This window comes from Phascolarctos cinereus, unplaced genomic scaffold, assembly GCF_003287225.1.
Source record: "Phascolarctos cinereus isolate Bilbo 61053 unplaced genomic scaffold, phaCin_HiC Scaffold_8;HRSCAF=390, whole genome shotgun sequence".
Lineage (NCBI taxonomy): Eukaryota > Metazoa > Chordata > Mammalia > Diprotodontia > Phascolarctidae > Phascolarctos > Phascolarctos cinereus.
Window position 1 is genome coordinate 8,919,197 of NW_027556291.1, and position 16,041 is coordinate 8,935,237.

The 16,041-nt window shown below is 38.9% G+C and overlaps 1 protein-coding gene across 3 annotated transcripts in view; it reads left to right on the top strand.

The window, feature by feature from the left end:
- DOCK11 (dedicator of cytokinesis 11) overlaps positions 1-16,041 on the top strand; it is a 174,493-nt gene that overhangs the window by 142,164 nt on the left and 16,288 nt on the right. For all 3 annotated transcript variants that reach the window (XM_078147802.1, XM_020963411.2, XM_020963412.2), the window contains 3 exons: positions 2,097-2,203; positions 9,865-9,987; positions 11,445-11,558. In XM_078147802.1, coding sequence (XP_078003928.1) covers positions 2,097-2,203; positions 9,865-9,987; positions 11,445-11,558 — 344 coding nt within the window. The remainder of the gene's footprint in view (positions 1-2,096; positions 2,204-9,864; positions 9,988-11,444; positions 11,559-16,041) is intronic.

Consider the following 16,041-nt stretch of genomic DNA (forward strand, 5'->3'; position numbering starts at 1 on the left):
AAACAAACTCACCATGTTTTTATATAGCACTTTAGACTCATAAAGTACTCTATGTCCATGATCTCCTCCATGTGGGACCCTTTACTTCAGCATAATATCGATAACAAAAGTGATGGGAAAAGGAAGAGGGTTCACATAGAAGAGCATATGACTCACATCAGCTCATCCATGTATAATTTTCCATTAAAAAAACCCAAAACTACTGAACTCTTTTTCTCTTCATGTCTTCCCTCAAACTCTTCTTTCTGCTAAGAGGAAATAAAATGACCTTTGTCAGCTGGCACAGTAGGTATGTCTCATAGGCTGCTTTGGATTTGGGAGCTTTTTTCTTCATGTTGACATCTGCAAGTTGTGATATAATTAAAGGAATGGCATGTGCAGCAGACAGATCAGGCCTGACTACTTCAGATGTCCTCTTTGTGCTGCTTACAGCTTTCTCTACCTACCTATGCTGGAACTACAGTTTTCCTACTTGGGTGAAAGAGATTTTTCCCAGGTCCCTTGCCGTGTCCTCCAGGTAGCATGAACCCAGCCCTCTCTAGCACAGAACTTAATGGTAGCACCTGTCCTGATACATGAGCAGCTGACTTGGCCTCTCTTTCAATACATGCAGTCATCATAAACATTTACCTTGGGAGATTGTGTTACTGGCAACTGACCCAGAGCTACAAGGGTCAGTATGTGACCTTCCCTTTACTGGAATTCTGAAGGACAGAGCTAGTCTGAGGAATCACGCGTGTCCCTTCTCAAGGTGGCATCTATCTTTCATAGCAAATGAAAACCGCTTCCTTCTCCTGGGTGGATCATCCTCTGCACTAGAGAGATGAGTTGGTCTCTGTTTCCACTTGGTAAGGCTAAAGGATGGAACACCAATAGCTTGTTTTGTTCTTTGGCACCTTTGCACCAGCTAGGAGGAGGCTCTTCCAAGTTAGGCCAGAGTGGCCATAGGTGTAGTGCCTGAGGGGGTTTCCCTCTCTAAAATCTTCATCATGGATGTCTTGTTCTGATGTATGCATGGCACTACTGCTTGGACCTAGCCTCCTTTCGAAAACTAACATTCCATTTGGCAGCCTTAATACCTATTTACTGCCTAGGGGCAGCTAGGTGGCGCAGTTGAATGAGCACTGGCCCTGGATTCAGGAAGACCTGAGTTCAAATCCAGCCTTGGACACATAACACTTACTAGCTGTGTGACCGTGGGCAAGTCACTTAACCCCATTGCCTAGCCAAAACAAACAAAAAAACCCCAACCTATTTACAACTTTAGCTCTTAGCCTATGTCCCAATGTTCTAGCTCAAGGGTCAGCAAACTATTGCCTGAGGAACTACTACTCTTTTTTGTTGTTTTAAAACATAAAAAACATTCTTAGCCCGAGGGCAATACAAAACAAACTAAAACAAAACACCAGACTGCAGCAAGCAAGAGGCCATAGCTTGCCCAGCCCTGATTTAGCTTATAGTTGTTGGAAGGTAAAGAGCATAATCCCTGTGAGTTGTTGCCAAATTCTATCTCTTCTCTCCCCCTCCCCCCAGCAAGTACTAGCCTTGGCCTAACAATGTCTTTCTTTGCCTAATGTTCAGGTGGGATAAGGAGCATAAGTGGACACCCAGTAGACATGGAGGATGAGGAAGTGGGGGAGCAATTGTCCCTCCTTAATTAGGTCACCAAACAGACAAAGTCTTAGGAATCTGGGGATAGGAAAACTATGGAATTAGTAACCAGAGACAATGGATATTTAGATATTTAATATTTATATTACTACTTCCTGGTAATTTAACAAATATTTATTAAGGGTCTACTATATACCAAGGCCTTATAAAACAGTACCTTCTCTCAAGGAGTTTACAATTCTACTGGGCAAGGTGATAACTGGCTGGAGTTGTCTTCTTTTAACAGAGTATCTGATGTGGAAGTGATTGAAAAATATAGAAGTAAGTTTCCTTTTTATGGTAGCAAAACTCCAGTCATGCCTTTGGCCCTTATCCAAATTTTCCTAAGGTCTCATTTTTAAGTATAACCAACCCCCCAAAAGTCTTATGATAGATTAATATTGTTATTTTTCCATTCATTTACTGCCATTATTTTATCCATACAGAGTTATTCTCCAGTGGATGCTCAGCATTCAAGAAAATCACTCCCAACATTGATGAGGAAGCGGCAATGAAAGAAGATGCAGGAATGATGGATGTCCATTACAGTGAGGTAACATTTCCAGGTTTTCTCTTCCAGCGTCATATACTTCATTTTTGTTTAAAACTCTATTATTTTACAAATGTTTTGATCTCCTAGCTAATGTTGAAAGCCATGTAAGATGAGCTCCTGTGTGGAAAAAAAAACTGTGGGTTTGCCCCACGAAGATTAAGAGCAGCTTAGGAACTAGTACAGTTGGGGAATGGGGGACTGTGGTGAACTTTCCAAGTTACTCCAGATTGACCTGCTGGGGCAGTGAAACTAGGACAAAGTTGCCTCTGCCAAGAGGCAAAGACCAGCTGCTCCAACTCTTTCATGGCCACATGGTTGTACTGGTTTCTAAAAAATGCAGCACTTCAGTAACCACAAATCAGTTTAAACATACTTTGAAAAAGATTTCATAAAAGTACAGAATTAAATCTTTCCCTAAAACTTAACAGGGTGTATAACGCTTTAGCAGTTAATAAATTGTTAGAGCCACATGTGAGGTTCTGGGCAAGATACTTTGTGAAAGACAGAAATATAAAACATTCCCTGCCTTCTAAGAACTGACCGTCTCCTTGGGAAACGTGTACACACAGGATAGTATACAGCAAGCACTGGCATAATACCAACAGGCAGTGTGTGCTTTGGGAGCTTAAGGAGCAAGGGATTGCTTTGGCTGGGGTGGGAGTTGATCTGGGCCTTGGAGGTTAAGTTGAGGGTGGGAGAAGGGACCGGGCATTTATCAAGTATTCGCAACATGCCAGAAGTTGTGCTAAGTACTTTACAAACAGTAACTAGGGTTATAGCATTGGGAATGGAAAGGAAGGAACAGAAATGAGAACCACTGCAAAGGCAAAAATGCCAGGACTTGGTGAGGGAGGAAGAGAAATCCAAGATGACTCAAATTCCAAGCCAGGGGGCCATTAATAGAAATAGAGAAGTGAGAAAAGTGGAGCTGGGTTGGGGACAGGAAGATGAATTGGTTTTAGACATGCTAAGTTTGAGATGAGTACAAGACTGGAACTTGAGAGAGTATACAGGCTACGTTGATTTGGATGAATAATTCTCTTAAGGTTGGACCATGTTTCAGTTTTCAAAATGTTTTTATAAAATCATTATATCCATCGTTAGCTGCATTTTACAGATGAGGTAACTGAGGTTTAGAGAAGCTAAAAGGTCTGACTTCTAGGCTAGTGTTCCTTCCATTCTATCATGGTGCCTTTGGCAAGGGAGAACTGAAACAAGGTAAATGGAGGAGGAAAGAGATAAGCGCTATGGACCGAGACTTAGGAGATGGCCATACTTCCTGGGGTGACAGGAAGAAGATCCAGTCAAGAAGGCAGAGAGATGACCAGATAAGTAGCAACCCTGAGAATAACAATTATTCAAAACCTAAGATTTCTTTGGAAATATATGCAGCACTTAGAAAGAATGTGTTATGGTAACCAGGTTTGAGAGGTAATGGGGGGGGGGCCTTGACTTGGAAAAGCATTGTAAATTTCAAATTGCTCCTGGATCAGTTAGTCAGCCAAATATAAAATCAACAGATAAAGAGACTTGTGTGATTTTTTTTTTATTATTTTATTTTAATATTTTATTTTTCCCCAATTACATGTAAAAACAATTTTCAACATTTATTTTTAAAAGTAAGTTCCAAATTCTCTCCCTCCCTCCCCACCCCCTCATTGAGAAAGCAAGCAATTTGATATAGGTTATACATGTGTAATCATGCAAAACTTATTTCCATATTAGACATGTTGTAAAAGAAAACACAGACCAAAATGAAAAACAAACAAAAAATTAAGTAAAAAAAGTATTCAGTTCTTTTTCTGGTCATCTTACAATATTGCTGTTACTGGGTACAATGATCTCCTAGTTCTACTCATTTCACTTTGCATCAGTCCATGTAAGTCTCTCCAGGTTTTTCTGAGAGCATCTAGCTCATTATTTCTTATATCACAATGGTATTCCATCACAATCATATACCACAAATTGTTCAGCCATTCCCCAACTGATGAAGATCCCCTCAATTTCTAATTCTTTGCCACCAGAAAAGAGCTACTATAAATATTGAGGCATAGTTCCAAATTGCTCTACAGAATGGTTGAATCAGTTCACAACTCTACCAACGCTGCATTAGTGTCTCAATTTTCCCACCCTCCCTCCAACATTTATCATTCTTTTCTGTCCTATTAGCCAATCTGATAGGTGTGAAGTAGTGCCTCAGTTTTGTTTTAATTTACATTTCTCCACTCAATAATAACTTAGAACATTTTTCATATGGCTATAGATAGATTTTATTGCTTCATCTGAAAACTGACTTCATATTTTTTAATCATTTATCAATTAGGGAATGGCTCTTATTTTTATAAATCTGACTCATTCCTCTGTATATTTGAGAGATGAGACCTTTACCAAAGAAACTTGCTTTTAGGGCATTATGTAAAGGTATTTGAAGGGTTTTGAGAAGGAGATCAGGCAGCTCCCTGCCTTCTCTCCACCATCTTTGAGACTTGTGTTCTAGTTCTTACCCTGCCACTAACTAGTTGTGTGACACACCACTTCTGGTCATAGACACATAAAATCTTAGAACTGGAAGGGAAGTCATCTGGTCTAACACTTGTGAGTTTGTACAGACTCAACTGAAATAGGGGTACAGAACTCATTGTACAAGTGCCCTTGTCTGAAAAATTTTATAAGGACTGAGGGAGAGGGGAATCAATCCAACCTAGAAAGATAATTTTTTAAATTAATTTTTATTGATATCTTTTTTTACAACACCAAAATTTTCCCCAGTATCCCTTCCCCCCTTCTCCCAGAGTCATCCCATTTAACAGTGTTTTTTAAAGAAACAGAAGAAAAAATTATAAGTAATAACTCACCAATACACTGAAAAAGTGAAAATGTGTGCCACTGTACCTACCACATTCAGAGACTTCCCATTTGTACAAAGGGGTGTGGTGGGAGTGTCTTACCATAGCTCTTCTTTGGCACCAGGCCTGTTCTTTGTTAGTTTTGCAACATTCACTTTTGATGGCTCTCCGGTTGTTGTTTTTCCTTTTTACACTATTGTATTCATTGTATATACTGTTTTCTTGGCTCTGTGTATTGGTTCATGTACCTCTTTCCAGGCTTCTCTGTATTCATTATATTCATTTCTCATAGCATATTAATATTCTGTCATATTCATATACCACAGTTTGTTTAGACATTTCCCAAAAGATGAGCATTTACTTTGTTTCCAATTCTTTGATATGAAAAAGTGCTGCTCTAAACAGTTTGGTTAGTAGATGGAGACTTTCTGCTTATAAATGGCCTCCCTGGGATAAAAGCCAGCCTCAGTAATGGGATCTCTGGGTCAACGGGTATGGACATTTTAGTAACTTTATTTACATAATTCTAAACTGCTTTCCAAAAGGGCTGTACCAATTTGTAAGGCCACCTAAACGGCAATGGTGTGCCTATCGTCAGGCAACCCCTCCGACATTGACCATTTCCATCTTGCTGGGCACGTCGGGAAATCTCACCCTTGTTTTGATTTGCATTTCTCTTATTATTAGTGATGCATCATATTCTTTCCTATGGCTAATAGTTTTCAGTTCTTCCTTTGAGAACTGTTCATATCCTTTGGCCACTTATCTACCAAACTCTTATCAGGGAAATTTGATAAGATTTTTCTTCCCCATTCTACTGATTCCCTACTTCTTCTTGGTGCATTCGTTTTATTTGCACAGAAGCTTTTCAGTGTGATGTAATGTAATCTATTGTATTTTTTGTAATTGCTTCTATTCCTTGTTTGACTAAATATACATCTCCTAACTGCTGCCCAAAGGGCTATATGAAAGTGTGAATACATCTTGATCCAGCAATGCCACTAGTAAGTCTGTCTCCCAGAGATCAAAGAAAAGGGGAAAGGACCTATTTGTAAAAATATATATATATGACATTGAGGGGATGCTCACCAGCTGGGGAATAGTTGAAAAAGTTGCGGTATATGATTATTATGGAATACTACTGTGCTGTAAGGAATGATGAGCTGGATGGTTTCAGAAATACCTGTGAAAGACCTGGCTTTATTTATTTAATTTTTTTTCTCAATTCCATGTAAACAAAAATTGTCAACACGGTTTTTGAAAATTTCTGAGTTCCACATTCCCTCCCTTTTTCCCCTCCCCCCTCCTTGAGAAGGCAATCAGTTTGATATAGATTATACATGTGCAGCAATGGAGAACACTGTGAAAGAAAACACAGACACAAAAAAGATAAAAGAATAAAAGCTTTAAAGAGTATGTGCCAATCTGCATTCAGACTCCAACAGTTCTTTCCCTGGAGGTGGACAGCATTTTTCATTATAAGTAAAGTAAGGAGTTCTTTTCTAAGTAATTTGTTTTCTAGCTTTTCAAACACTAGGTTACTGAGTTTTATTCTTTCTGATTCTCCCTTGTTAAGTCTGTTCCACTGATCTACTTTTCTATTTTTTAACCAATACTAGATGATTTTGATGTCTGCTGCTTTATAATATAGTTTGAAGTCCGGAAATGCTATTTTCTCTTCATCCCTACCTCTTTTTGATATTTTCTGTGACTTTTTATTTTTCCAAATGAATTTTGTTATTATTTTATCAAGGTCTGTAAAGTATCCCTTTGATAGGGTGACTGGTATTGCATTAAAACCATAAATTAACGTTGGCATGGACCAGCCACAAACACCAAATCTTCCTCCAGTCGTTTAAGTTGTTCATTATCTCTTTAGGGAACATGTTGGAATTGAATTTATACAAATACTTTGTGTGCTTTGGTAGACTGATCCTCAAATATTTTATGTATTATATTCTTATTTGGAATGGGATTTCCCTTTCTGTCACTGCCTCTTGTATTTGTTCTTATCATATGTAGAAATGCTATTGATTTTCAAGGGTTTACTTTGTAGTCTGCAACTTTGCTAAAGCTATTATCTCAATTAATATTTTTGTTGATTCACTAGGATTTTCTAAGCAAACCATTATATCATCAGAAAAATGGGATAGTTTTATCTCCTCTTTACCTATCTCTACAACTTTATTTCTTTATCTTGTCTTATGCTATTGCTAGCATTTTCAGAACTGTATCAAATGACAGTGAGGAGAATGGGCATCCCTGTTTTACTCCTGTACTCACTGGGAAAGCTTCTCATGTGTCCCCATTGCATGTGATGTTTGCTTTTGGTTTTAGATAGCTACTTTTATGATATTAAAAAGGTTCCTGTATGCCTATCCTTTGTTGTTGTGTTTTCAAATTTTCAGTTCCAAATTCTCTCCATCCCTCCACCCCCTTCCCCATCTATTGATAAGGCAAGAAATACAATATTCATTATACATATTAATTCATTCTATGCCTATACTTATGTGGTTTTGAATGCATTTGGTTTTAATATGATTAATTATGTTGACTGTTTTCTTAATGTTGAGCCTTCCTTGTATAAATCCAACTTGGTCATAATCAATGATTTCTTAAATGAATTGCTGTGGACTGTTTGATGGTACTTTATTTAAATTTTTTGAATTGATATTTATTAATGATATAAAACTATACTTCTGTGTTTTATCCTTTCTTAGTTTAGGTATCCGTACTAAAGTTGTCCCACAAAAAGAGTTTGATAAAATACTTTCTTTCTCAATTTTTGAAAATAATTTGTATAGTATTGATATAATTGTTTTTAAAAGTCACATAGAATTTTATATCGCATATATGCTGTTAGAATTATATAGAATTCTCCTATGAATTCCTCAGGACCAAGAGGTTTTTCTTTCCCCTCGAGTTCATTTACAGCTAGTTCTACTTCTTTTTCTGAAATTGGATTATTTAAAGTTCTCTGTTTGGTCTTCTGGTTTGGGGGAGGTATTTTATATTTTTGAAGTTATTCCTCTGTTTCTTTTGTGTTCTCAGTTTTGGTGGCATGTACATAATAGTTCTGATAATTCTTTTTTATTTTTTTACCTTTTAAGGTTCCTTCCCCTTATGATTCCTATAGAAGATATAAAACTGAAGTTTCTGTAGTTTGAAAGCTTCAGAAATTTTGGAGAAATGACTTAGATTCATTACAACCCTAATCTGTACAACAACCTTCCCCCAAGAGATTTTTTTTTGACATACCCCTACTTCCCCCCCCACACACCTACTTTATGGCTCCTGATAATGGGCTAACATGTGCAAATTCTTTCAAAATGATTTCTCAAGGTTCCAAATAGGCAGTTTGGGATTTTCTGGGCTTTAGCTGTGTACAAGTCTTTCCCTGTGACTTCAGGGTTCACTAACATGCTAGTTGTTTGAAGGAAAGGCCTGAGTGTTAGTATGTCAAAGTTTGTAAAAAGCTTTACGTAGTAATGATGGGAGCCCAGTTACAGCTTGTTCATAAAAATGGACTGTGAGTCAGAGGAAATGTCTTCACTCGAAGGGAGTGGTTGCTTGAGTGCCCAACCAAGAACTGGAATCCATTTGCTTTGTGAACATCCCAAAAGACTCTTTTGCTTTCATCTTGAGAGATTTAGAACTCCTTTTAATTTACTATGTACATGTAGAATTTTATTTTAATCCTTTTAACATAAGGATAAAGATTGGACCTGTGATTTCAGTGATATAGGGAACTGCCAGGTGAGAAAACTCCCTCCACCCAAGGCAACCTGAGAGCAGTCTTAGAGAGCTGCCCACAGGCACACTGTTTCAGAGGTAACCCTTGAACTTGGGTCTTCTTGGCTTCCTGACTTGGAGGCCGGCTCTCTGTTCACTGGACCACAGAGCCTCTCTCCTTGCTCACAGACACTATTCCCATGTCTTGCCCATGCAGATTCTGTTAAGCAGAAAGAAGCCTGCACAGAACATGTCGCTATTATCCATTTGAGCAATTTACTTAATGAAGATATGCTTTTAGTAAAATACTGATGTGCCTGTGTTTTAATGCTACCACAGTATTAAGGATTCCTAACACAAATGTCCATTTTTCTGACGACTGGTTAGAGAGTCAAGAGAACTATAACACCTAGGGGTCAATGGCAGCTCTGAGCAGAAACAAACCGAAACGTGATGGGTAGTTTTCAGAAGCAGCAAATGCCTTGAACTTTACAGCCAGCACTGCAGTTCAATACAGCAAGCATTTATTAATCACCTATACTACACTAGAGGGGAACAAGCATTTCTTCAGGACCTACTATGTGCCAGGCACTATACTAAGCGTTTTACAAATATTCTCACAGCAACCCTGGGAGGTAAGTGCTATTATTATTCCCATTTTACAGTCAAGAAAACTAAGACAGAGGTTAAGTGATTTGCCCAGGGTCACAGAACTACAAAGTATCTGTAGTAGGATTTGCACTTAGATCTTCCTGACTCCAGACCCAGCACTCTATCCACTGCATCACATAGCTCTTCCTAGGAACACAAAGCCAAAACAAACAAATAAAAAACCAGTCCTAGCCATCAAGTAGCTTACATCCTACTCGAACTTCTCAGCTTCTTCCTGTTCATAAGTGGCTCACTGCTCTTCTGTTTACATAGACACATCAACCCCCTGGATGATACAGTGCTCCCATTGCAAACGCCATAGTAGCAAGCTTTCATTGTAATGGTATAATGGCTCAAGTTCATTGCAGTGAGTGGAATTCTAACTATCATTAGCTCAGAATGTTTCAAAATTCCATTTCCTATTTAACACAGGAAGTTTTGTTGGAGCTCTTAGAACAGTGTGTAGATGGCTTGTGGAAAGCAGAACGTTATGAAGTAATTTCTGAGATTTCCAAATTGATCATTCCAATTTATGAGAAACGGCGGGAATTTGAGGTAAGCAGTTTGACTCATCATTAAACTATTGTAAAGTCTGTTTTTGGTAGAATTGTTTAAAGGAAAGAAAGGAGATGGATAATTTCAAGTCTTGAAAAGATTAGTAATATCTTATTACTCTCATTAAACTGCATGTAAATTGCTATAAATTTAAATTAAATGCAAAATTATTATCACAACAAGAATCTTGGTTGTAATTAATGAAGAATGTCAGGCAGCAAAATAACATACAGTCCAACAAAATCCTTGCAAAGAGCCTTAGGTTTTGAATCAGGTCCAGGGTTCAAATCCCAATTCTGTCACTTACCTGTATGATCCTGGACAAGTCAGTTAACTCCTCTGGGACTCGCTTTCCTCATCTGTAAAATGAGGGAGGGAGGTGGACGAGCTGGCCTTTAAGGTCTCTTCTGGGCTCTTCATCCACCTGTGGCTCCAAGAAGCTGTAGCATGCACAGTGGCTATACCCTGTCAGGGCCTCAAACCTGTTAGTGACTTACCCTGGCAGAATGGGTAGGTGAGAATGGGTTTGTTCCAATGGCCACGAAAGTGGCTGAAGGAGGCACTGTGGAACACTTAGACACCAAGTCATCCCCTGCATCCATTTCATACACAGGTCTTTGAAAATAACACCAAACAACAAGAAGATCTCTTTCCACTCTAAAGCTAGAATTCCATGTGTATGAAGTCCTAAAGAATATAACCTTGATTATTTTTATGAGATTCTTACTTAGCGATCTAGTCAATAGCTCTGAGGTCTAGCCTTTTCATTGTGTTTTCAGAAAAAGGTCTGAGGAGCATATACAAATATATGTATAAATATAAGTATATATAAATTTATGTAAAGCAAGGGAGAAGAGAGGCCCCCTCATCCTGGAACAGAGTTAAGTTCCATACCCTGGTATGGTACTCCCATTTCTTATGGGTATATGGTAGGGATCTTTGCAGGTTCTCTTAGGGGTGGAGCAACAATTCCTAAGCCCCTCATACCTTCATTTGTCTGTGTAGGTGACTTAAAATAATCTGTAAAGTGTCAGGGCCAGGAGCTGTGAGGGAGGAGCAGTCAATCTCTGCAGTTGAGTGCAGACTCAGGTACAGCAGCCACCAAGGCCTTAGAGATGGCATCTACCATTTCTGGAATCTGAAGAGGAAGATGTGGCCACTGGGCACTCCTATTTACTTGTAAACATCTCTCTACCCAACAAGGGGAATGTAGAAATGCCATACCAAAAATTGGTAGGTATCAAAGGCTAATTCAGAAGGGCAGTGCTGCGGGGCCCTTGTAGATGGCTCTGTGACTGCAGGGATCTGGGTTCTCTTATAGATACCAGGTTTTTTCTTATGCTTCTGAGTAATGGTGGCAGTGAGGAAGTGTCCTCATCCAAATCACTTTCCAAAGAAACTTTAATTTGAATGCATTCTGAAAAAAGCCAGGCTGATATGTGTGTTTCACTTTTCAGAAACTTACTCAAGTTTATCGAACCCTGCATGGAGCATATACTAAAATTCTGGAGGTCATGCACACAAGGAAAAGGCTTTTAGGCACTTTCTTCAGAGTGGCCTTTTATGGACAGGTAAGTGGGCAGTGGTTGGCACAGCTGGAAACAAAATTACTACATTCAGCCTCTGTGTTACTGGACCAGCAAAGTGCCTTTCAGGTCCTTAGCAGAGATCTGCTCTGGTTCCTGCATTGTGTTTAAAAGGTACCAGTACAAGATTGAAGATTTGGATTCCTTCTGCTCAGTTTCATTATTTATTAGGCTTACTAAAGTATGCATTTAAATTGGAGTAGATGTCACTTTTAAAGGAGAAAAAAAAGTAGGACTTCAGGGAAACATGGGGAAAATGCCCTACAGGCATTTGCTCTGGGTCTTTTGCCCAGAGTTTCCCCTTTTTGGAAACTTTTGCTTCTTGGAGACTTTTTACGATACGATATGATATGATAATGATATGATATAACAACATATTTTAGAGGCTGGAGTTAGGAGTCAATTCTAAGAAGAGCTGCCCCCTTCCCTGGTTGCTTTCCCTCCCAGATTTAGCTGTGCTCACTCAATCTGCTATCCCTCCCCCAATTCAAAACAGCCCTTTCCCCATTGCCAGGGAAGCAAGAGAGTGAAAGGCGAATGAAAGAGTATCACAAATGGATTCAGCTCATGGGTAAAGTTTGGGTTCCTCCCAGGCTTCAGGCATGGCAGATTTGCCCGTTTGACAATAATGCAGAGAACACAGGGAAAGTAAGTCCATACACATGAGACAGCTAGGTGGCGCAGTGGATAGAGCACCAGCCTTGGAGTCAGGAGGACCTGAGTTCAAATCTAACCTCAGATAAATAACACTTACTAGCTGTGTGACCCTGGGCAAGTCACTCAACCCCATTTCCTAGCCAAAAAACAAAACAAAACAAAACAAAAGTTAAGTCCATATAGCCTGTGCAGTAGTGATACATAAGAATGTTTCCTTTTCTTTATGCCATTCTATGGTTCCCCATGAATGGAATTAAGACCACTTACCCAAATAAAAACTCAGAGGTTTCTCCAGGTAGAAAACAGAAGTTTTATTCTAGCAAGTCTCAAGTGAGAGTTGGGCGGCACCTACCCAGGGCGGACTGGAATAGAGAGGCCCAGCACAAACAGCAGCAAGCACTTATATAGTCTTAGACAAACCACTCTGAATAGCCCCCCTCCCCACCTGTTTGTCTCAATCTCTTTATCCTCATTGGCTCAGGCAAGAGACCTCACAGTCTAGATTTAGAACCCAAGAGATACATTTTACTCAAAACTTGCTTGAGAGCTAGAGGATTGCCTTATTTGGTAAAGTTAAGGCACAAAACAAAAGAGGGGGGAGTTACAAAACAAGGGAGGGAATGGGCAGCTGGTGCACAGCCCCATTCCCCAAAAACTAAAGTGAAACTTAGGCCCAGCTCATGCTGAAGCCTCACTACATTTTTGGAGCATAGCTTACATCTCACATGAGAAACTTTCACTTGTCCCACCCAGTTCCCCCCTCTCATTTCATAGTTGAAAGTTTCTCACACCAAAACTGGTAGGTTTCTTCAGGTTCCCTATTGGCTATTTCATCAAAATCAGGCCTTCCTTCCTCCTGATTGACTGTCATCCACCCTTGATTCTTTAATATCATTAGTCTAATAGACTCACTGACAGGTTAATCATTCCAGAAAGGGTCTTTTGCACAGTAGTAGTAATTAACTGCACCATGCAGGGGACACACACTGGGAGTAGTATGACTCCACTTACTGCTATTAACAAAAACCATAATACCTGCTTCCACCAAAATCCCCCAAACCAGGACCGCCAGGGAGTATTAAATGAAGAGGACCAGGTCTGAACTGGAACATGGGCCACCTTTCGAATTTCCTTATTAATATCTGTAATGATTTGTCCCATATCATCTATTTTCATACAATAAGCGGACAAGTTCAGTTTCTTGCAGACACCCCCCTCCTCAGCTAAGAGATAATCCAAAACTAACCTGTGTTGTAAGATAGCCTCCCTGCTTTGGTCTACAAAAATGGACAAGAGGTCAGTAGTCATAGCAGTTTGATTAGTGATAATTTCCACCACTGCTTGGAGTCTAATTATTCTATTAAGTATATATATATTGGAGTCCGATATCCCCAGCTCCCACCTTGTGCCCAAGTAGCAGGTCCATATTCCTTTATGATCCTTTCAGGGGGCCAAGTATCTCCCCATACATTTGCATTTCCCATGCTAGCAATACAGGTATCAATGGCTCGCTTGTTCCTTTTAAATCATCATATACTTGTACCCCCAAACGTTTGCCTCCTTGTCCTGAGAGGAAAAAGAGTTTGGGTCGAATTAGTTGCATTGTGGGGAGACATACCAGGAGTAGGACAATAATTCCTCTCAAATTTTACAATCTAAGAATTTTAGAAACACAATACAATTTAGAAACAATAATAACTTTTGTAATATAAACTATAAACTTCAGATAACATCAATTGCATCTTCATATCATCACATATAGAAATTATCATTCTTACGATATCTTTAATACTTGGCACTCCTGGTACCTTTCACAATCACATTAAATAATTCAAATTCTTCTCCGCTCTTTTTCTTCCCTCTCTCTAACCATCACCCCTTTAAGTAAATATAGGCATTAATCTAAATAAACATTGACCAATCAAAGGAGCAGTCCCTTCATAAATGCAGATTCAGAGACCCAAAAGAAAACACTAGTGTAATTGTCCCTTTAAGAATCAAAAAGTCTTTTCTTATACAGCTGTCTGGCCGGGAACACCATCAATGAAGTCCTCTTGTCCTTGGTATTTGCTCCAGCCATCTCCAGCACATCATCTCAGCATCTTCCTCTTCTTGTCTTCTTGTAGGAACCAGCTTTCTGTTCATTCTCCTACAGAAGTGATCTTAGCACAATTTTAAATCACTATTTCTAATCTTTATAACCCTGATTATTTCACAGACTCAAAATTGGAACCATGGCCAATTGTCATGTTGAAGAAATTCACATCAGAACCCAGTGTCTTATACTTTACATTAATCCATTATTAATTTCCTCACCAGGGGAATGAGTCTTCACTATGGAATTAATCACAGGCTCCAGTACATACATATCAATTTTTAACACAGTATATATAAAATCTTAAAATTTTAGTCATGCCTTGTTTCTTTGATGGCATTTCCACAAGACATTCTTCTTTTAAGGGGCAGCCAGGTGGCGCAGTGCATAGAGTGCTGGCCCTGAAGTCAGGAGGACCTGGGTTCAAATCCGGCCTCAGACCAAACACTTGACATTTACTAGCTGTGTGACCCTGGGCAAGTCACTTAACCCCAATTGCCTAAAACCAAAACAAACAAACAAACAAACAAAAAAGACATTCTTCTTTTAACATTATTAATCAATGGTGACAAAACTTTAGACAAGTATGATATCATCCGAATAACAAAATAACATTCTCACAAGCCCCTGATTACCTCCATACCATTACCAAAAATTAAAAGATCCTAACTCATACAGGAACACTAGTCCCAGTTCTATAATAACCTAAGATGTTCCATAATCAATTATTTTAGTAAATTTGTTAAATCTTCTGATTATAGAAACTTACTGTAGAAGGAAAAAGAGCAGGGACATGTGACGTATCACGTATGACAAGATAAAACATCCTTAGGTTTGTTTAAATTCAGATGGAGTCGCAGTTCTCCAATCATACAGTATCTGTTACATCTCATAGCCAGACTCAGAAATAGTCAGGTGGGAAATATTCCTTTCCAAAGGAACACAATGGGGAAACTGAGCCAGGAGGATCTCATCTTAGATTGAGGCTAAGATTGTCCCCTCAGCTTTTTCCCAAATAAATCACATTTCCTCTAAATAGACCTCTACCTGTTCTTGTGGCATTTCTCTCAGATACTGATTTAATGCAGACAATTATACCCAAATTCAAACTCAAAACAAAATTAGTTATAGTCCCAAAAGCCTTTTTCCTCAAACAGCAAGTCTCACTAATCACAGCTTAAAAGCCAGATATAGTTACTTTTACTCTCATGGAGTTGCAATAAGCAATAAGGATTTACCAGGACTTACATACATAGGAGATCTCACTTTACATCTTTCCTTCTCAAATTTAAACTTGCCCTGGTGTAAAAGCCAATCATCAAAAATCATTTCTATCTACTGAACATAAACTTGCAACTTCTCAGCAAACTAAATTCATTGTCTAGGAACCGTATAATCCTAACAAATTCTCTTCTCAGGGCAGATAACCTTGCCCCCTTTCCTCCCAGATTCTCTCAAAAATATGTACTACTCCAGGCATACTTTGAATCAGTGTAAATGTGCCCTCTTTCCCTTTTAATAATTTTAATGCGATTTAAGGCATATAGTTCACATATTTGGGCAGACCATTTTTAGTAAACTTCCCACCTCAACCAAGGATTCTTGATCCCCATTAATGACAGCATATCCATTCCTTCTTTTCCCTTCCACCACCCTAGAGAAACCATCAATAAACAAACTGATTCCTCCGGGAATCAGGGATTCTTGTAAATCCCC